Below are 21,580 nucleotides of genomic sequence, written 5' to 3' on the forward strand. Positions count from 1 at the left end.
AGGTGTTTGTGGAGAGGGTCTGGCCAACAGAACTGCAGGAACCACACCAGGGCTTCAGTATTCTGGAAAACTTTATTTAAAAGAAAAGACAAACGTGAAAGCTCATCATATTTACAAAATCAGCTGCAGCTGACCAGTACTGAGGGTCCACAAGAAGTGTGAAGACCCAACACCCCTCACACACCCCAACACCCCCCCCACACACACACCCCAACACCCCTCACACAACCACACACACACACCCCAACACCCCTCACACACAACCACACACACACACACACTATTTGAACTGGTTATCAATAAGGGTTCCCTTCATCTTTGCCTTCTTAGCTTCTAGTTCAGCCTGAAAAAGGAAAGAACAGTTTTAGGTCACACACACACAAGATAACACATGCACACACTTAACACACATTATAACATACACAGTGAACACATGCGCTAACACATACTGGCCACACTCATTTGTGTGTGTGTATATGTGTGTGTGTGTGTGTGTGTGTGTGTGTGTATATATATATGTGTGTTATGTTTTATACCAGTTCCTGTAGTCTCTTCTTGCTCATCCCTTTCCTCTCCAGTTGTGTATATGTGTAAGTGTGTATACGTGTGTGTGTACACATACGTGTAGGTGTGTGTGTATATAGATGTGTGTGTGTGTATAGGTGTGTGTGTGTGTGTGTGTGTACCAGTTCCTGTAGTCTCTTCTTGCTCATCCCTTTCCTCTCCAGCTGTTTCTCGATGACTTTGGCGTTCTGAGCGTACGAGTCAGCCACCTCCCTCTGGAAGAAACCAGCCCCCACGTTCACATCACCATGGGTGCGAGTGTTCACAGTTACAGCCCCCACGTTCACATCACCATGGGTGCGAGTGTTCACAGTTACAGCCCCCACGTTCACATCACCATGGGTGCGAGTGTTCACAGTTACAGCCCCCACGTTCACATCACCATGGGTGCGAGTGTTCACAGTTACAGCCCCCACGTTCACATCACCATGGGTGCGAGTGTTCACAGTTACAGCCCCCACGTTCACATCACCATGGGTGCGAGTGTTCACAGTTACAGCCCCCACGTTCACATCACCATGGGTGCGAGTGTTCACAGTTACAGCCCCCACGTTCACATCACCATGGGTGCGAGTGTTCACAGTTACAGCCCCCACGTTCACATCACCATGGGTGGGAGTGTTCACAGTTACAGCCCCCACGTTCACATCACCATGGGTGCGAGTGTTCACAGTTACAGCCCCCACGTTCACATCACCATGGGTGCGAGTGTTCACAGTTACAGCCCCCACGTTCACATCACCATGGGTGGGAGTGTTCACAGTTACAGCCCCCACGTTCACATCACCATGGGTGGGAGTGTTCACAGTTACAGCCCCCACGTTCACATCACCATGGGTGCGAGTGTTCACAGTTACAGCCCCCACGTTCACATCACCATGGGTGCGAGTGTTCACAGTTACAAATAATTATCTGTGAGACTGATTATTACAATTACGATTATTGAGAACGTGCAAATTTGAATCACATGAACTATGTCGTCAGAACAATCACAACTGGATCAAACCAGACAACCAATCACACCTCAACAGGTAACCGACCTTTACATCAGACCTACCTACAACCGGCCCCTTTACATCAGACCTACAACCGGCACATTTACATCAGACCTACAACCGGCACATTTACATCAGACCTAAAACCGGCACATTTACATCAGACCTAAAACCGGCACATTTACATCAGACCTACAACCGGCCCCTTTACATCAGACCTACAACCGGCACATTTACATCAGACCTACAACCGGCCCCTTTACATCAGACCTACAACCGGCCCCTTGCAACAACCAACGCTACACTATCACTACACTACACACACACACTATCACTATCACTACACTACACTACACACACACACACGCGGCCCCAACGCTACACCAGGTGACGCTACACCAGCCATCTGCAGTCGTCAGGGCCCCTAGTCTCCAAAGTCACGTGCGTTTCAACTAGGTCAGCACACCTGAGAGAGCTTGTAAGGTAATTACCAAACACTCAGGAGCTCAGTGTCAGGAAGTCATGTAGATATTCATCAGTGCTAGGGTTGCTCCCCTTTATGGGATAAACCTATTAAATTGCTCTATTCAAACTATAACCAATAGCACTGTGTGTTAACAACAGCCAAGCGAATATTCTGGTTATAGTCTTATGGTAATCAACATTTTATCATAAGTCAATCACAATCAGTCCTGCCTAGCTACAGTCAAACATCCAATCACAGCGCAGCATCACAATCAGTCCTGCCTAGCTGCAGTCAAACATCCAATCACAGAGCAGCATCATAACTCACCGCTTCGATCTCTTCCTCTTCCTCATCAATGGTTGACACGGTAACAGAACTGAACTTGCCCATGTCTTTGGTGCGTTTGGTCATCATCACCTGGACAACAGTAGTAAACACACACAAATGATTACCATCTTACAAAAACACACATCTCATACACACACACACACACACACACACACACACACACACAGACACACATCCCACACACACACACACATCCCATACACACACACACAGACACACATTCCATACACACACACACACATCCCATACACACACACACACACACACACACACACACACACACACATTAGCAATATATTCACTTTATTTAACCCAATGGATGTGTATTACAAAGAAAAGCCTTTAAGACAACAGAATTTATGATGAAGTGTTTGTGCATGTGAGAAAGACACACACGTGTGTATGTAATGTGTGTCACTCTGTACCATTGTGTGTGTGTGTGTGTGTGTGTGTGTGTGTGTGTGTGTGTGTGTGTGTGTGTCTTACTCTGACTTTCTTTGGGGCCTCAGGTTTCTGGCTGTAGACATCAGTGTTGCCGAAGCCCTCCCCAAACTTGACCACAGCACCATCCACGATGAAGGTCACAGGAGAGTTTTTCATCTGGTGCTGGTAGAACAGGAAAAGACCACACCTGCGCGCGCACACACACACACACACACACACACACACACACACACACACACACACACACGCGCGCGCGCACACACACACACGCGCACACACACACACACACACACTGCTGATGACCAGTTCTTCCATTACGAGGGTCACTGGTCCTTGAAGGACAGAGATGTTCTCAGATCGTTGACGTTTGTATTCAAGGTGAATCAAGGTCAACGTACTTGCCACACTTCTTCCGGTACTGGCGCTCAATCCCCTCCGCCCTGGAAAACACCACACACACTCGTTTACAAACACCCTGGTCATGTTAATCAGCGTGTACACATCCATCACCCATGAGACACTCACACACATCTTCTCATGTAAACACTCTCACGTAAACACACTCACACAATTACACACACCTTCTCACGTAAACACTCACACACACACCTTCTCACGTAAACACTCACACACACACACCTTCTCACGTAAACACTCACACCCTCACACACACACTCACACACCTTCTCACGTAAACACTCTCGTCGTCCTCCACGTTGCAGAACTTGTGTGCGTGTTTCACTGCATCGATCACTCGCGACTTGTCTCGTGGCCTCATTGGTAACTTCTCGAGCTGGCAGTCTGAGAGAAGAGTGTAAACACACACACACACACACACACACACACACACACACACACACACACACACACACACACACCTATTAGTTTGAGTCTATGTACTAAAGTGTAATAAAACGTAGACACATGATTAAGACTAATAAACTAATGAACTCTTTCATTTAGGAGGCCAGCCGGCCTAGGTGATGACGTCGTCAGCTAGCCTCACTGGCTAACGTGGCTAAGGCGTGACGTACCCAGCACGAGCACCATCTGGCCACACAGGCAGTAGAGCACGTGCAGCGGCTTCTCGCCGTCGTCATACTCCTCCCGGTCGCGCGTGTCCGAACACACCACGCTGCGCGAGACCACTTTAGGCATTTCGTGTGTGTGTGTCGGCAGATCCGAGCTCGCGACGCTGAACCTCCAACGGCGCCGCAACTGTTTGTCGCGGAATTGTGACGTTTTACGTCGACGGTGCGCGCGCGCTCACGTGCACACACGTGCACGCGCGCGCGGTGTACTTGGCGGTGTGCGGTCGCTAGATGGCGGCGTGGACGCGGTGCAAGTCGTAGCACTTTCAGACACCGATACCGGGTGGAATATAACAGGTGAAACAGAATACGATACCGGAAGGGTGACTTGATGGGTTAAACATCATATTTGGATACCTATTCATTAACTCGGCATATCTTAATAATTATTTAAACAGGGTTGCCAACTTTTCAAGATCGCTTGGAGTGAGATTTGAACCTGGAGGAGGTAATGAGGTAGTACTGTAGTGGTGAGGTAGTATTGTAGTGGGGAGGTAGTATTGTAGTATTGAGGTAGTATTGTAGTGGTGAGGTAGTACTGTAGTGGGGAGGTAGTATTGTAGTGGTGAGGTAGTACTGTAGTGGTGAGGTAGTATTGTAGTGGTGAGGTAGTACTGTAGTGGTGAGGTAGTACTGTAGTGGGGAGGTAGTATTGTAGTGGTGAGGTAGTATTGTAGTGGTGAGGTAGTATTGTAGTGGGGAGGTAGTACTGTAGTGGTGAGGTAGTACTGTAGTGGGGAGGTAGTATTGTAGTGGTGAGGTAGTACTGTACTGGGGAGGTAGTATTGTAGTGGTGAGGTAGTACTGTAGTGGTGAGGTAGTACTGTACTGGGGAGGTAGTACTGTAGTGGGGAGGTATTACTGTACTGGGGAGGTAGTATTGTAGTGGTGAGGTAGTACTGTAGTATTGAGGTAGTACTGTACTGGGGAGGTAGTACTGTAGTGGGGAGGTAGTATTGTAGTGGTGAGGTAGTACTGTACTGGGGAGGTAGTACTGTAGTGGGGAGGTATTACTGTAGTGGTGAGGTAGTACTGCAGTGGTGAGGTAGTACTGTACTGGGGAGGTAGTATTGTAGTGGTGAGGTAGTACTGTAGTGGTGAGGTAGTATTGTAGTGGTGAGGTAGTACTGTAGTGGTGAGGTAGTACTGTAGTGGTGAGGTAGTATTGTAGTGGTGAGGTATTACTGTACTGGGGAGGTAGTATTGTAGTGGTGAGGTAGTACTGTACTGGGGAGGTAGTATTGTAGTATTGAGGTAGTATTGTAGTGGTGAGGTAGTATTGTAGTGGTGAGGTAGTACTGTAGTGGTGAGGTATTACTGTACTGGGGAGGTAGTATTGTAGTGGTGAGGTAGTACTGTAGTGGTGAGGTAGTACTGTAGTGGTGATGTAGTATTGTAGTGGTGAGGTAGTACTGTACTGGGGAGGTAGTACTGTAGTGGTGAGGTAGTATTGTAGTGGTGAGGTAGTATTGTAGTGGTGAGGTAGCACTGTAGTGGTGAGGTAATATTGTAGTGTTGAGGTAGTACTGTAGTAATGTACTACACCACTACATATACACACATGCGCGCGCGCACACACACACACACACAGAATCACAAAAAAAGTGCAGCAACAGGATGACTTAAATAATATACGCAAATCATGTGTGTGTGACTCAGGCGCCATCCTTTCACTATCTCTCTTTTGTATTCCCTCCCTCTCCCTTCCTCTCCCTCTCCCTCCCTCTCTCTACCTCTTCTTCCCTCCCTCTCTCCCTCCTCTTCACTTTCTGTCCTTCTCCTGTTCCCTCCTCTTTAGTGTTTGCTCAGCTCAGGAGCCAGGAGGCTGGGAGACACACACACACACACATACACACACGTGCCATCTCTCTCTCTCTCTCTCTCTCTCTCTCTCTCTCTCTCTCTCTCTCTCTCATCTCAGAACCCCAAACATCATGTCTGCTCTCCTCTTCGTGGTGCTCTCCTCTCTCTCACATACTTTGCCTTCCCTTGCAGGTAAGTCTCTCTCCTTTGATTTCATCCCTTCGTCATATTCTCATCTGATTTCTTTACTTCCTTCTCTCTATCTTCTCTGATTTCATCCCTTCATCCTACAGCTGGATTTACTGCTTCTACTGTTTTTGTGATGTAACTCTGAACAGAGTTGAGTGCTGTTATAGACTCTGAGTGGTGTTCATCTGTCCTGTAGATGTTTCCGTGACATGTTCCTGGTGCTTTGATTTTGTTTGTAGAACAAAGAGAAGTAATGAGCATCATTCTCTCTCTCTGTCTTTCTCAGTGACGATCTGAGCATCACTGTTTTAGTGGTGACTGAATGAACACAGACAGAATGAATGAGTACAGTTGCTGTGAGTTGTTTGATGTCTGCATAGAGATTAGGAATCTATCTGTAACAAACCTGATGTTGATGGACAGTAGTGTAGACCAGTAAGAGAACATCAAAAAGAGCTACAGCACTACAGCTACTACAGCACAACCACAAAACAACTACAGCACAATCACATGACCACAACACAACCACAACACAACTACAGCACAACCACAACACAACTACAGCACAATCACATGACCACAACACAACTACAGCACAACCACAAAACAACTACAGCACAACCACATGACCACAACACAACTACAGCACAACCACAAAACAACTACAGCACAATCACATGACCACAACACAACTACAGCATAACCACAACACAACTACAGCACAACCACATGACCACAACACAACTACAGCACAACCACAAAACAACTACAGCACAACCACATGACCACAACACAACTACAGCACAATCACATGACCACAACACAACTACAGCACAACCACATGACCACAACACAACTACAGCACAACCACAACACAACTACAGCACAACCACAAAACAACTACAGCACAACCACATGACCACAACACAACTACAGCACAACCACATGACCACAACACAACTACAGCACAACTACAGCACAACCACATGACTACAACACAACTACAGCACAACCACATGACCACAACACAACTACAGCACAACCACATGACCACAACACAACTACAGCACAACCACATGACCACAACACAACTACAGCACAACCACAACACAACTACAGCACAACTACAGCACAACCACAAAACAACTACAGCACAACCACATGACTACAACACAACTACAGCACAACCACATGACCACAACACAACTACAGCACAACCACATCACTACAACACAACTACAGCACAGCCACATGACCACAACACAACTACAGCACAACCACAACAAAAGAGCAAGAGCTGAGCAATGTGGCATTTACTGGTAATAACTGGAGAAGCCTGTCTACCTGTCTGTCTATCTGTCTACCTGTCTGTCTATCTGTCTGTCTATCTGAGTCAGTTTTCCTGTGCTCTAAATCAGTGCGTCAGTGTCCTTGTGTTGACTCAGTGTGTCAGTGTCCTTGTGCTGACTCTGTGAGTCAGTGTGTCAGCGTCCTTGTGCTGACTCGGTGAGTCAGTGAGTCAGCGTCCTTGTACTGACTCGGTGAATCAGTGTGTCAGTGTCCTTGTACTGACTCGGTGAATCAGTGTGTCAGCGTCCTTGTGTTGACTCGGTGAATCAGTGTGTCAGCGTCCTTGTGTTGACTCGGTGAGTCAGTGTGTCAGTGTCCTTGTGCTGACTCGGTGAATCAGTGTGTCAGCGTCCTTGTGCTGACTCGGTGAGTCAGTGTGTCAGCGTCCTTGTACTGACTCGGTGAATCAGTGTGTCAGCGTCCTTGTACTGACTCGGTGAATCAGTGTGTCAGCGTCCTTGTGTTGACTCGGTGAATCAGTGTGTCAGCGTCCTTGTGTTGACTCAGTGAGTCAGTGTGTCAGCGTCCTTGTGCTGACTCGGTGAGTAAGTGTGTCAGCGTCCTTGTGCTGACTCGGTGAATCAGTGTGTCAGCGTCCTTGTGCTGACTCGGTGAATCAGTGTGTCAGCGTCCTTGTGCTGACTCGGTGAATCAGTGTGTCAGCGTCCTTGTGCTGACTCGGTGAATCAGTGTGTCAGCGTCCTTGTGCTGACTCGGTGAATCAGTGTGTCAGCGTCCTTGTGTTGACTCGGTGAATCAGTGTGTCAGCGTCCTTGTGCTGACTCGGTGAATCAGTGTGTCAGCGTCCTTGTGCTGACTCGGTGAATCAGTGTGTCAGCGTCCTTGTGCTGACTCGGTGAATCAGTGTGTCAGCGTCCTTGTGCTGACTCGGTGAGTCAGTGTGTCAGCGTCCTTGTGCTGACTCGGTGAATCAGTGTGTCAGCGTCCTTGTGTTGACTCGGTGATTCAGTGTGTCAGCGTCCTTGTGTTGACTCGGTGAATCAGTGTGTCAGCGTCCTTGTGCTGACTCGGTGAATCAGTGTGTCAGTGTCCTTGTGCTGACTCGGTGAATCAGTGTGTCAGTGTCCTTGTGCTGACTCGGTGAATCAGTGTGTCATTGTGAATGTGCAGTTCCACCTTGACTCTCTCTGCTGTTTTACACACTCACATTTCAGAAACATTGTGCTCTGTTGTTCTTTCTCGTTCATCTGACTGCACTTGTGGAGGACGTGTCCTATTCAGTGTCTGACATTTGACAGTTTCATTTGGGATTAAAATCCTGATGTTTCTGTCAAATTGTGTGTGGGTGTGTTCAGTATATTACGTGGTTGATCTTCATATGTTTTGATGTGGTCTGAATCTCAGCCGGTGGACACAGCTGTGTGCTGAATTATAAATGAAGCCACAGGACTGATAGATGGACATGCACATATACAATATTATTATAATTATGTTTAACAATGTTTAATGGTGTAACAACGCACTCTGCACACAATACAATACCATTCACAATACTGGATTCGCAATTCAGTTTTGTTAAGATATAAAAAAAACGTTTTTTTTTATTTCTTAAGTATTTAAGCAGTGCAACAAATGCAGGATTTGGAATTGTAAATAACTACAGAACATAAACATGGCTTCACCATATATTAAATGATCAAGTAACAGAGATCCATTCTGCAAAACTAATGCAAAACTGTAAAATATTAAACATTTTATGATTAATTAAAAGAATCAGTTAAAAGACAATTCATAGAACATTGGTTTATAATGTATTGTCTCAGTATTCTACTGAATCAGTATTGTATTGTATCGTATCAGTATTCTATTGTATCGGTATTATATTGTCTCAGTATTCTACTGAATCAGTATTGTATTATATTGTATCAGTATTCTATTGTATCAGTATTGTAACAGTATTCTATTCTATTGTATCAGTATTGTAACAGTATTCTATTGTATTGTATTGTATCAGTTTTCTATTGTATTGTATCAGTATTTTATTGTAACAGTATTCTATTGTATTGTCTCAGTATTGTATTGTATCAGTTTTCTATTGTATTGTATCAGTATTTTATTGTAACAGTATTCTATTGTATTGTCTCAGTATTGTATTGTATCAGCATTCTATTGTATTGTAACAGTATTGTATTGTCTCAGTATTGTATCAGTATTGTATTGTATTGTCTCAGTATTGTATTGTATCAGTATTGTATTGTAACAGTATTCTATTCTATTGTATCAGTATTTTATTGTAACGGTACAGCACTATAATGCACTAGACAGCAGAATCACCAGACAGAGAGAGAGAGGGAGAGGAATAGAGAGGAAGAGAGAGGGAGAGGAAGAGAGAGTGAGAGAGACAAAGAGGAGAACAGCTCTAAGAGGGTGTGTATGTGCTGAAAGGGTGGACCCTACACATCACATAAGACACACAGTGTACTGGGGAGTGTGTAGCTGTAAATAACCTGCAGAAACTTCAGTGCCAAAGTGTCCCAGAGTGTCGTCAGTGGGACGTTTATGTAAGGAGGACGTCAGGATGACGAGGTGTGCTTGAGTATACCCCGGAGACCCTTCACACACCCATCTATCACTATTTACTCCTTCACTCTTACACTCTCTCTCTGTGTAACACACACACACACATCTCTTTCATACATATACTTGCAGTGAACACATTAATGTGTGCAGGTTCAGGTTTTTCTGTTCTACCATCTGCAGTATCATGTTTACTCTGCAGCAACACACAAGACACAATGTCTTGAAGAAAGTTGCATCACATGGTCAGAGGTGTCTCACAGGAAGTGATGTCACAGTAGCTGTGATGTAGTCTTGAGGCAGGGAGGTCACATGACTGGTGGCAGGGCTCCAGCGACAGGGCCAATGACTTCCATCAGTCATGTGACCTACCTGCATCATGAACTTTGACCTCCACGGACCTCCATGGCAACCAAAGGAAAACAGCAAACTATGAAACATTAATTAGAAAATCCCGTTTGATCAGACAGCAGCAAAGTTCTTCAGAACATCATTTGGTGAAGGTCATTTCTTGTGTATATGTATGGTCTGAGTTGTAAACACAGTGCTGTATGCGGTGTTTTGTGTGTGTGTGTGTGTGCATTTGTGTGTGTGCGTGTGTGTGCATTTGTGTGTGTGTGTATGGGGGGGTCCTGCTTGTGGCTCAGCTCTCATTACTGTAGCTTTCTGAAACCTGCACTGACTCTGTGTGTGTGTGTGTGTGTGTGTGTGTGTGTGTTTAGATGCGTGTCCTCTGGGTCAGTTCCCATGTGGGAATCTGTCGTTGTGTTTGCCACAGCCACAGCACTGTAACGGCCACCATGACTGTCCCAACGGAGCAGACGAGGAGAACTGTGGTGAGAGTGTACACAAACACACACACACACCTATACAGACAAACAAAGACTTACACACTCTCATGCGCACACACACACCCATATTCTATTCATATACAGCTGAAAGTGTTGGCACCCCTGAATTTTTTCCAGAAAATGAAGTATTTCTCCCAGAACATTTTTGAAATGACATGTTTTGTTAAACCCATGTTTATTTCCTTTGTGTGTTTTGGAACAACATAAAAAACATTGGGGAAAAGGGCAAATTTGACATAATTTTACACCTGAAACCAGATAAAAATGAGAGAAGTTGACTCAATCTTTGCATTGTGTCAATTAGCATGGAGAACAGAAAGAGGAGAAGATAACTGTCTGAGGACTTGAGAACCAAAATTGTGGAGCAATATCAACAATCTCAGAGTTACAAGTCCATCTCCAGAGATCTTGATGTTGATGTCCTTTGTCCACGGTGTGCAACATAATCAAGAAGTTTACAACCCATGGCACTGTAGCTAATCTGCCTGGACGTGGACGGAGGAGAGAGATTGATAAAAGGTTCAACGCAGGATAGTCCGGATGGTGGATAAGCAGCTCCAATCAACTTCCAAATAAATTCAAGCTGTCCTGCAGCCGCAGGGTGCATCAGTGTCAGCGTGAACTATCCATCGACATTTGAATGAAATGAAACGCTATGGCAGGAGGACCCAGGAGACCCAGGAGGACCCCACTGCTGACACAGAGACATAAAAAAGAAAGACTGCAGTTTGCCAGAATGTATGTAAGTAAGCCAAAATCCTTCTGGGAAAACAACTTGTGGACAGAAGAGACCAAGATAGAGCTTTTTGATAAAACACATCATTCTACTGTTTACCGAAAATGGAATGAGGCCTACAAAGAAAAGAACACAGTACCTACAGTCAAATATGGTGGAGGTTCAAAGATGTTTTGGGGTTGTTTTGCTGCCTCTGGAACTGGGTGCCTTGATTGTGTGCTGTATCATGAAATCTGAAGATTACCAAAGGATTTTGGGTCGCAATGTAGGGCCCAGTGTCAGAAAGCTGGGTTTGTGTCCTAGGTCATGGGTCTTCCAGCAGGACAATGACCCCAAACATACTTCAAAAAGCACCCAGAAATGGATGGAAACAAAGTGCTGGAGAGTTCTAAAGTGGCCAGCAATGAGTCTGGATCTAAATCCCATTGAACACCTGTAGAGAGAAACTGCTGTAGGGAGTTCAAATATGAGAGAGTTGAAGCAGTTTGTAAAAGAAGAGTGGACTATAATTCCAGCTGAGAAGTGTAAGAAGCTTGTTGATGGTTATAGGAAACGATTGATTCAGTTATTTTTTACCAAAGGGTGTGTAACCAAATATTAAGGTGAGGGTGCCAATAATTTTGTTCGGCCCATTTTTGGAGTTTTGTGTGAAATTATGTAAAATTTGCCTCCCCCAGTTTTTTTGTTGTTCCAGTACACATGACGGAAATAAACGTGTATAACAAAACATGTAATTTCAATAATTTTCTGGGAGAAATACTTCATCTTCTGGAAAACAATTTAGGGGTGCCAACACTTTCGGATATGACTGTATGCATACATGCGCACACACTCACACATACAGACCTACAGCCACAAACATACACACAAAAACCTATATCATATGTACACATAGATGTACACACACATGCAGACCTCTACACAGACACACAACATTTTACATGAACACAGACCTATACAAATGCACACATACACACACAGACCTACAATCACGCACATACACAAAACCAAACCAACACACACACACACACATAACAGGTCCTGTGTGTTGGTCAACACTGCAGTGGACAACAGTGGCTGGCCTCACTTGTTTGACGCCTTCAGGAAGATCAGGATTCAGGAACCTACAGACTGCAGTACGTGACCCACCAATCTCTCTCTCTCTCTCTCTCTCTCTCTCTCTCTCTCTCTCTCACACACACACACACACACAAAATACCATCAGAGCAGAAAAAAACATCACAAGAGCAGAAGACATCATCACTTCATACAAGTTTAAGTAAATAGAAGTTCTAGCAAGTCACACACACACACACACACACACACACACACACACACATATATATACACACACACACACACACAGTCACACACACACACACAGACAGTCACACAGTCACACACACACACACACACACACACACACACACACACACACACACACACCTCCATCATCTCTCTTTCATGTTCCTCTACCCTTCTCCCACATCTATCTCTCCCTCTTCTTACCTGCTATTTTGAGCATGAAATCAATCAGCATCACCAGCCAAGAGAGACTACACACACACACACACACACACACACACACACACACACACACACACACACACACACACACAAAGAGAACAGGAAGAGAATAGCTAGATTAGCTAGATACTCTCACTGGGTATCTAAGCGAATATCCTGCACAGGTCAATAGTACACCAGGTGACAAACACACCAGGTGACCATATTAATAGTTGTCAGCAGAATAAATTCAAAAATGTACTTGGGTAACCTTTAAATCGCTTGTTTGTTACAGTGTTAGATGTGTATCCTGATGTGTGTTTGTGCAAGGGTTGGATAGTCAACTGCAACAATAAAAACCTACAACACATCCCTGCTGTGTCTTCCAATGTTACAGCACTGTGAGTGCCACCCACACACACACACACACACACTTATATACCTACAACCCACCAGACATCACCTGCTGTGAGTGTACACACACACACACACACACACACACACACACACACACACACACACACACACCCACACCCATTTCCAGCCCTAGCTGATTTCAGGCAGATGTGTTAGGTGTTAGGGAATCCTGACAACACACACTCTCTATGCTAATCCCATGCTAACATGTCATCAGCATGGTGATTCTATGCTAACACTATGCTATGCTAACACTATCATAATGATACTATATGCCATTGGCAGGGAGCTGAACAGCAACGGCCTGATATCCCTCCTTCCTCTCCTTTTCATCCGCTACAAACACCTGCAGAGACTGTAAGTGATGGACTCTTCATCCCTTCATTCCTGGTGTCTTCATCCCTCCCTCAAAACAGATGCTGTAACACGATGATATGAGCTGAATAAAGCTACGCTAAAGCACAAGAAAATACCGTATAAAGTTTTAGCAAGCCACCATCTTTGACATGCTCAGCACTGATATGTTACACTCTGTTCCCACCACACCCGCTGGGCTCCCATACAAACGCTTCACAAATGTTACACACATTTACGAAATTTACATTTCAGTGAGGAATCTTTAGATGATGTGGGCTACTGTGATTAGGGTGGCATTGAAACAAGGAGAAATAAGACATTTCTGTATTTTTTGTTTGATACGATTTTAAAAACACACCATCACTGTGTGGTTTCAGTGATAAAGGACCTTTCCACCTTGTTCTAGTGTGAAAATGAACCTTTTTGTGAACCTTTTCCATTCAGGTTATTTTTTCCACAAAATTTGGTAGATGGACCACACACTTCTGTCTCGCTCTCTCCCCCTCCCTCTCTCTCCCCCTCCCTCTCTCTCTCTCCCCCTCCCTCTCTCTCCCTCTCTCTCCCTCTCTTCCCCCCCAACAGGCATCTGGAGAACAACAGTATTGAGATAATCTCTAAAAGAGCATTTTCAGGTCTCTTCTCTCTACGAAAACTGTAAGTAAAACAGAGAACGTCAGACAACCACCAGCAGACATTTACAGGATGGATGGATGGAAAGATGAATGGATGGATGGACACACATATTTCATATTATGGTTTTTTATTACTATAATAATTATTTTGATTCATTATTATATTACTATTATAATATTATATTACATTATTATATTACTATTATAATATTATATTACATTATTATATTACTATTATAATATTATATTACATTATTATATTACTATTATAATATTATATTACATTATTATATTACTATTATAATATTATATTACATTATTATATTACTATTATAATATTATATTACATTATTATATTACTATTATAATATTATATTACATTATTATATTACTATTATAATATTATATTACATTATTATATTACTATTATAATATTATATTACATTATTATATTACTATTATAATATTATATTACATTATTATATTACTATTATAATATTATATTACATTATTATATTACTATTATAATATTATATTACATTATTATATTACTATTATAATATTATATTACATTATTATATTACTATTATAATATTATATTACATTATTATATTACTATTATAATATTATATTACATTATTATATTACTATTATAATATTATATTACATTATTATATTACTATTATAATATTATATTACATTATTATATTACTATTATAATATTATATTACATTATTATATTACTATTATAATATTATATTACATTATTATATTACTATTATAATATTATATTACATTATTATATTACTATTATAATATTATATTACATTATTATATTACTATTATAATATTATATTACATTATTATATTACTATTATAATATTATATTACATTATTATATTACTATTATAATATTATATTACATTATTATATTACTATTACCCCTTTTGTCCCCTACTGATCTGATCCCAGTTGATCCCATCAGATCACAAACGTGCACGCTCACACACACAAACGTGCACGCTCAATCACACAAACGTGCACGCTCACACACACAAATGTGCACGCTCAATCACACAAACGTGCACGCTCAATCACACAAACGTGCACGCTCAATCACACAAACGTGCACGCTCACACACCCAAATGTGCACACTCAATCACACAAAAGTGCACACTAATGTCGATTAGTGCCATCAATGCAAATCAAAAGTGAATAAAGCAGAAGGTGGTTTGGGGTGAAAAGGACAAATTAGTGTTTCAGTGTGTGTTTGAGTGTGTTTCAGTGTGTTTGAGTGTTTGAGTGTGCATTTGAGTGTGTGTTTGAGTGTGTTTCAGTGTGTTTGAGTGTTTGAGTGTGCATTTGAGTGTGTGTTTCAGTGTGTTTGAGTGTGCATTTGAGTGTGTGTTTCAGTGTGTTTCAGTGTGCATTTGAGTGTGTGTTTGAGTGTGTTTCAGTGTGTTTGAGTGTTTGAGTGTGCATTTGAGTGTGTGTTTCAGTGTGTTTGAGTGTGCATTTGAGTGTGTGTTTCAGTGTGTTTCAGTGTGCATTTGAGTGTGTGTTTCAGTGTGTTTGAGTGTTTGAGTGTGCATTTGAGTGTGTGTTTCAGTGTGTTTCAGTGTGCATTTGAGTGTGTGTTTCAGTGTGTTTGAGTGTTTGAGTGTGCATTTGAGTGTTTGAGTGTGTACATAACATTATTCAGTTTGTCAAGTAACCTTTATTTTCACTACACTGAAAATACATTGAGGGGATGAATATTGATGGTCACCTTCATCAACACAGCCATGCATCGTCATCATCACAGCTGTGGCAACACAAATGTGAATATTCACCACACCAATAAAACACCAAACTGAACTAAAATGAACCGACAGAGAGGGATGAGTCATAGAGACAGAGGGATGAGTCAGAGAGACAGAGGGATGAGTCAGAGACAGAGGGATGAGTCAGAGACAGAGGGATGAGTCAGAGACAGGGATGAGTCAGAGACAGGGATGAGTCAGAGACAGAGGGATGAGTCATAGAGACAGAGGGATGAGTCATAGAGACAGAGGGATGAGTCATGGAGATAGAGGGATGAGTCAGAGACAGGGATGAGTCAGAGACAGAGGGATGAGTCAGAGACAGAGGGATGAGTCAGAGACAGAGGGATGAGTCATAGAGACAGGGATGAGTCAGAGACAGAGGGATGAGTCAGAGACAGAGGGATGAGTCAGAGAGACAGAGGGATGAGTCAGAGACAGAGGGATGAGTCATAGAGACAGAGGGATGAGTCAGAGAGACAGAGGGATGAGTCAGAGGCAGAGAGATGAGTCATAAAGACAGTGGGATGAGTCAGAGAGACAGAGGGATGAGTCAGAGACAGAGGGATGAGTCAGAAAGACAGAGAGGGGACATGAGTGGAGGTGAGGATGTGGTGATCATGAGGGGATACAGAAGGAGGTTGTGCACAGACATCATCTTCCCTCAGGACAACCGCAAATCTCACTCCAGTAGAACTCAACCAGTCTCACTTGCAGTTAAATTTCACTTTCAGATTATTCAGTGTTTATTTCCACATATTTACCACTTTCTTTCTGTCTCTCTCTCCTTCTGCCCTCCTGTCTGTGGCTGCGATGTCTCTCTCACTCTACAGGTTTCTGAGTCAGAACAGAATCTCTGCGCTGAATGCTGGGATCTTCACTGACCTTAACAGCCTGGAGTGGTTGTGAGTACAGATACAGAAAGAGAGAGACAGAGAGAGAGAGCGAGAGAGAGAGCGAGAGAGAGATAGAGAGAGAGAGAGAGAGTGTGATTGATACACGCTGATTGATAAATATGTAAATCAGAACAAAAATCCAATATTTGCATGTTTTGTAGATTTCCAAAAAGCGCTCGACTCCATTTGGCACGCGGGGTTATTCTATAGACTTATTGAAAGCGGTGTGGGAGGGAAAATGTACGACATTATTAAATCGATGTACACTCACAGTAATTGTGCCGTGAAAATCGGAACTCTGAGAACGGAGTTCTTTCCACAGTCCCGAGGAGTACGTCAGGGCTGCAGCCTAAGCCCCACCCTCTTTAACTTATACATCAATCAGCTGGCTGAAACACTGGATCAGTGTGAATCAGTACCCAAACTCTCTTTGGGGGACACCGGGATCAAATGCCTCCTATATGTGGATGACCTTGTTCTGCTGTCACCTACAGGAGAAGGTCTCCAAGAAAGCTTAAAAGCACTGGAGAACTTCTGTCACACCTGGGCCCTAAAACTAAACCACCAGAAAACTAAAATAATGATAATTCAGAGGAAATTTAAAAGTCTGAGAAACCACACCTTCACAATTAACAACACCAACATCCAGCACACTAAATCATACACCTATCTGGGGATAACCATCGGGTCCACAGGGGGTTTTGGCTTGGCGGTGAAGGAACTCAGAGAGAAGGCAAGGAGAGCTTTGTTTGCCATCAGAAAATCAATAAAGTTTGAAATACCAATTCCAATCTGGATTAAATTATTTAAATCAGTAATAGAACCTATAGCCCTGTATGGCAGTGAGGTGTTGGGGCCCCTGGTACAGAATGACTTCAATAAGTGGGACAAACATCCAGTTGAAGCCCTGCACACAGAATTCTGCAAAAGCATCCTGCATGTGCAGAGAAAGACACCCAATAATGGGTGCAGGGCTGAACTAGGACAGTACCCCCTCCTGATCACCATTCACAAACGAGCTCTGAACTTCTGGAGGCACATCAAATCCAGTGACCCCCAATCACTGCACTACAAAGCACTGTCCAGCCAGGAGCTCAACATCGACAGGAGTCCCCTCAGCCAGCTGGTCATGACCCTCAGTGGCCTAAAACCCAACGACATCACTGACAACAAACATCCTCACTACACACTCACTCGCAAAATCAGACCCAATCAAATTATAACCCAACACAAACATCACTACCTCACACACTGGACCCACACTGCCCAACAACAACACAAACTGCAGTGCTACTTGGCCCTCAACCGAGAGTACACACTGGCCCAGTACCTCACAGACATCAAAGAGAGGTCACTGAGGAAGATCTCAGACTCTGTGAGCACAATCTGGCCATCGAGACAGGCCGTCACAGGCAGAAGTGAACCCCCAGAGAGGCGAGGCTGTGCTCTCACTGTGAGCTCTCTGTGGTGGAGACAGAGCAGCACTTCCTGACTGAGTGCTCCAAGTATGAGCGGATCAGATCCAGGTTCTACCTAAGAGCCAGTAGAGTCTGTCCAGAGTTCCAGCTCTGCACTGACTCTGAGAAGCTCCAGTACATACTGGGAGAGAAGAAAGAGCTGATCAAACTTGCAGCACAATACATAACAGACTGCCACAACTTGAAAGAGAGCAGTAGTAACTGATTATTACTGATTAATTATACATTTATAACGTCTCCCTAGACTTATTCTCCTTCCATTCATGTTAGTTACAATTAATTATAATCATTCTCTCTGTAAATATCTATTATAATTGTATCTGTTTTTATGTTATTGTTTTATTATTGTTGTTATTAGTGGTAGTAGCAGTAATAGTAGTTATAGTAGTAGTGGTAGTATTAGTGGTAGTAGTAGAGTAATAGTAGTTTTATTATTTTGTGTATTGATTTATATTGATTTGTATTGTATTTTTTTTTATGATATTTATTTGTATATTGTTTGCCTGCTTTGGCAATAGTGTACCTTGTTACATTCATGCCAATAAAGCATTATTGAACTGAATTGAATTGAGAGAGAGAGAGAAGAGAGTGAGGGAGAGAAGTTAGTGTGACATACTCATGTTGTTAATAAGAGCTTCAAACACAGGTGCAGTTGTTCGTAAGAACAATTGTTAAAGTTGAACTGTAGTTCAACACAACATAGATAACTGCAAACATATAATAATAATGTTTTTTGATGAAGGTTTTAAAGTACTCTGAGAACTTGGCATTTTTCCAGTAGGGCATTAATAAAATATAATCTCACAGGTGACATTACTTATAACTGCATTATTATATTATTTATGGTTTGCCCAACGAGAGACCAGCGTGGCCTCAGTATTGAGTGCAGATGATGTATACTGTACAGAGGAGAAACGGGGAGGAGACACCAGGCGTCTGAACACAGGGTCTTCACACCCCCACAGGTCTCCACACTGCTTCACAGGTGTGTCCACAAGCCAAAATTTGCATTTGTGTGTGTGTGTGTGTGTACAGGATCCTGGATGAGAACAGAATCACTTCACTCCACCAAAAGTCTTTTGAGGGCCTTAAATCGTTGTTCTTCCTGTAAGTGATCTTCTTCTGTATTGACCTCCAGGTCCCCACACACCAGTCACATAAACTACGAACATGAGGCTGGCTGTGTGTGTGTGTGTGTGTGTGTGTGTGTGTGTGTTTTCAGGTCTCTGCTGAATAACTCTCTGGAGCAGTTACCCAAGATGTGTCTCTGTCTATACATGCCCCACCTCAACTGGCTGTGAGTGACAGGTGCCCCCCTATACACACACACCATAGGCTCAGAGTGGTGGGTTGCACATACACACACACACACACACACACCACAGGGTCAGAGTGGTGGGTTGCACACGCACACACACACACACACACACACACACACACACACACATACACACCACAGGGTCAGAGTGGTTGGTTACACACACACACACCACAGGGTCAGAGTGGTGGGTTACACGCACGCACACACACACACACACACACACACACACACACACACACACCACAGGGTCAGAGTGGTGGGTTAAACACACACCACAAAATCAGAGTGGTGGGTTATAAACACACACACACACCACAGGGTCACAGTGGTGGGTTACACACACACCACAGGGTCAACTGGCACACACATGCCAGAAACACAGGAATCAGGACCACTCTTATGGCGCATTTCCACTAGGGCCTGCTTGGCGCGGTTCGGTACGGGTCGATTCGCAACGGAACGGTACGGTCGCGTTGTGTTTCCATTACAATGGTGAACCACCCCAATGTGGGTGGAGTCGCTGTTGGCGCGCGGGTTGTAGTGTCGTGACATCATTTGTATACGACCACAACACCGGTCGACGCCCCTTAACACATAGCATTATTGTATCTTATTTATCTTTATCTTCATTATTGTATGTGATTGCTCTAATTATTGATAATAATTTGGTATTACTCAAACAGGCTGAACACACCCTGCATAAAAAGCATCAGTCATACAATCAAATGAAATCAAACTTTATTATGAAATATAGATATTTAAAGTACAACATATGTAAATAATATAGTTATAGTTTTAAAAAAGTGCAAAAAGCAAATATATACGTATAGCTTTATATGAAATAAATATTTATAGTACTACAAGCAACATTGTGTGCTTTTACTGGCGTCTGTCTCGCATGGTGTTCACAAGTTCGCCAAGCACCCCGAGGAAAGCCCGGTTGAAGGAAACATTTTCCGCCAACTCCGCTCGCCTCGTCAGTGGAAGGGGAATCTTGAACGTAAAAAATAACAAATATTAAACACAAGTATTCCCGTGAAAGCAACAACAATATAGCGTAACTGCACAAAATGTGTAGCACGTCATCGCTGCTCATGCTGTGTTTATGGCTACAGCTAACTAGCAACTAGCAAGGCTAAGAGCTAGCTATTGTACAGTAGTGACTGTGGTGGTAACATTAACTACAAACACAGCTCTAAATTCCTGCGTTTACAATAGATGCGTTCATATTACGTTCATATTACATCTTTTACGAGCCTAGTAAAACTGAAATCACAATACACTCACCATTCTCCGTGGCCTCCAGCACCGACAATGTCCAGCACGTTTTCTCTTCCGTTACTGGCTGGCCGGTGACCGTATATGACATCCATTTGCTGGAACCATATCCAGTCTTTGCGGTTTGCTCCGCTGCGTCCGTTATGGTCCTTCACCGCCCGGTAATCGCGTTAAGCTTTTTTAGCTTGGACCGACCGGTGTTCTGTCGGATTTTCCTACTTTGTCGAATTTTCCTACCGTATCAGCTGGCAGCGAGTATTTATAGACTAGTCTGTCGAATTTTCCTACCTTGTCGAATTTTCCTACCGTGTCCGTTGGCATCGCGTATTTGTAGACGTATCTCTTAGTTTGTTTACCTTATGGAAACGTCGTAATGTAGCGCAAATCAGCGTTTAAAAAGTAGTATTTGTAGACGTATCTCTTAGTTTGTTTACCTTATGGAAACGTTGTAATGTAGCACAATTTAGCGTTTAAAAAGTAGTATTTGTAGACGTATCTCTTAGTTTGTTTACCTTAT

General features: G+C 43.2%; 2 protein-coding genes and 1 long non-coding RNA gene across 3 annotated transcripts in view; 1 reads left to right on the top strand and 2 right to left on the bottom strand.

Annotated features, from left to right (window-relative positions):
- Window positions 1-216: 216 nt before the first annotated feature.
- Window positions 217-4,061, bottom strand: steep1 (STING1 ER exit protein 1). Its single transcript, XM_076987605.1, has 7 exons — window positions 3,852-4,061; window positions 3,501-3,618; window positions 3,216-3,257; window positions 2,860-3,004; window positions 2,353-2,442; window positions 687-779; window positions 217-343 (listed from the first exon to the last, which is right to left on the bottom strand). Exons 1-7 carry the CDS (start codon window positions 3,973-3,975, stop codon window positions 281-283), a joined length of 675 nt encoding a protein of 224 aa, XP_076843720.1. The 5' UTR covers window positions 3,976-4,061; the 3' UTR covers window positions 217-280.
- Window positions 4,002-21,580, top strand: part of rxfp2l (relaxin family peptide receptor 2, like) — a 35,919-nt gene continuing 18,340 nt past the window's right edge. The window contains exons 1-10 of the mRNA XM_076987602.1: window positions 4,002-4,205; window positions 5,707-5,903; window positions 10,511-10,624; window positions 12,440-12,511; window positions 13,177-13,282; window positions 13,584-13,655; window positions 14,238-14,309; window positions 16,924-16,995; window positions 19,500-19,571; window positions 19,687-19,761. Of these exons, the coding sequence (XP_076843717.1) occupies window positions 5,843-5,903; window positions 10,511-10,624; window positions 12,440-12,511; window positions 13,177-13,282; window positions 13,584-13,655; window positions 14,238-14,309; window positions 16,924-16,995; window positions 19,500-19,571; window positions 19,687-19,761 (716 nt within the window). The 5' untranslated portion in view covers window positions 4,002-4,205; window positions 5,707-5,842. The remainder of the gene's footprint in view (window positions 4,206-5,706; window positions 5,904-10,510; window positions 10,625-12,439; window positions 12,512-13,176; window positions 13,283-13,583; window positions 13,656-14,237; window positions 14,310-16,923; window positions 16,996-19,499; window positions 19,572-19,686; window positions 19,762-21,580) is intronic.
- LOC143488737 (uncharacterized) lies at window positions 10,825-14,081 on the bottom strand. The gene is made up of 3 exons (XR_013124518.1): window positions 14,014-14,081; window positions 13,645-13,752; window positions 10,825-12,931 (listed from the first exon to the last, which is right to left on the bottom strand). It is a non-coding gene; the product is annotated as an uncharacterized LOC143488737 (long non-coding RNA).

The sequence above is a fragment of the Brachyhypopomus gauderio genome, unplaced genomic scaffold, assembly GCF_052324685.1.
Source record: "Brachyhypopomus gauderio isolate BG-103 unplaced genomic scaffold, BGAUD_0.2 sc54, whole genome shotgun sequence".
NCBI classification, from domain to species: Eukaryota; Metazoa; Chordata; class Actinopteri; order Gymnotiformes; family Hypopomidae; genus Brachyhypopomus; species Brachyhypopomus gauderio.

What these genes read in the sequence shown, in the direction of transcription:
- steep1 (XM_076987605.1), bottom strand. Translation starts at nt 3,975, where the DNA reads ATGCCTAAAGTGGTCTCGCGCAGCGTGGTGTGTTCGGACACGCGCGAC. An exon ending in AGGCCCCAAAGAAAGTCAGA is followed by an intron (nt 2,443 to 2,859) that starts GTAAGACACACA and finishes ACTGTTGTCCAG; the next exon opens with GTGATGATGACCAAACGCAC. An exon ending in AAGAGGAAGAGATCGAAGCG is followed by an intron (nt 780 to 2,352) that starts GTGAGTTATGAT and finishes GGTTTCTTCCAG; the next exon opens with AGGGAGGTGGCTGACTCGTA.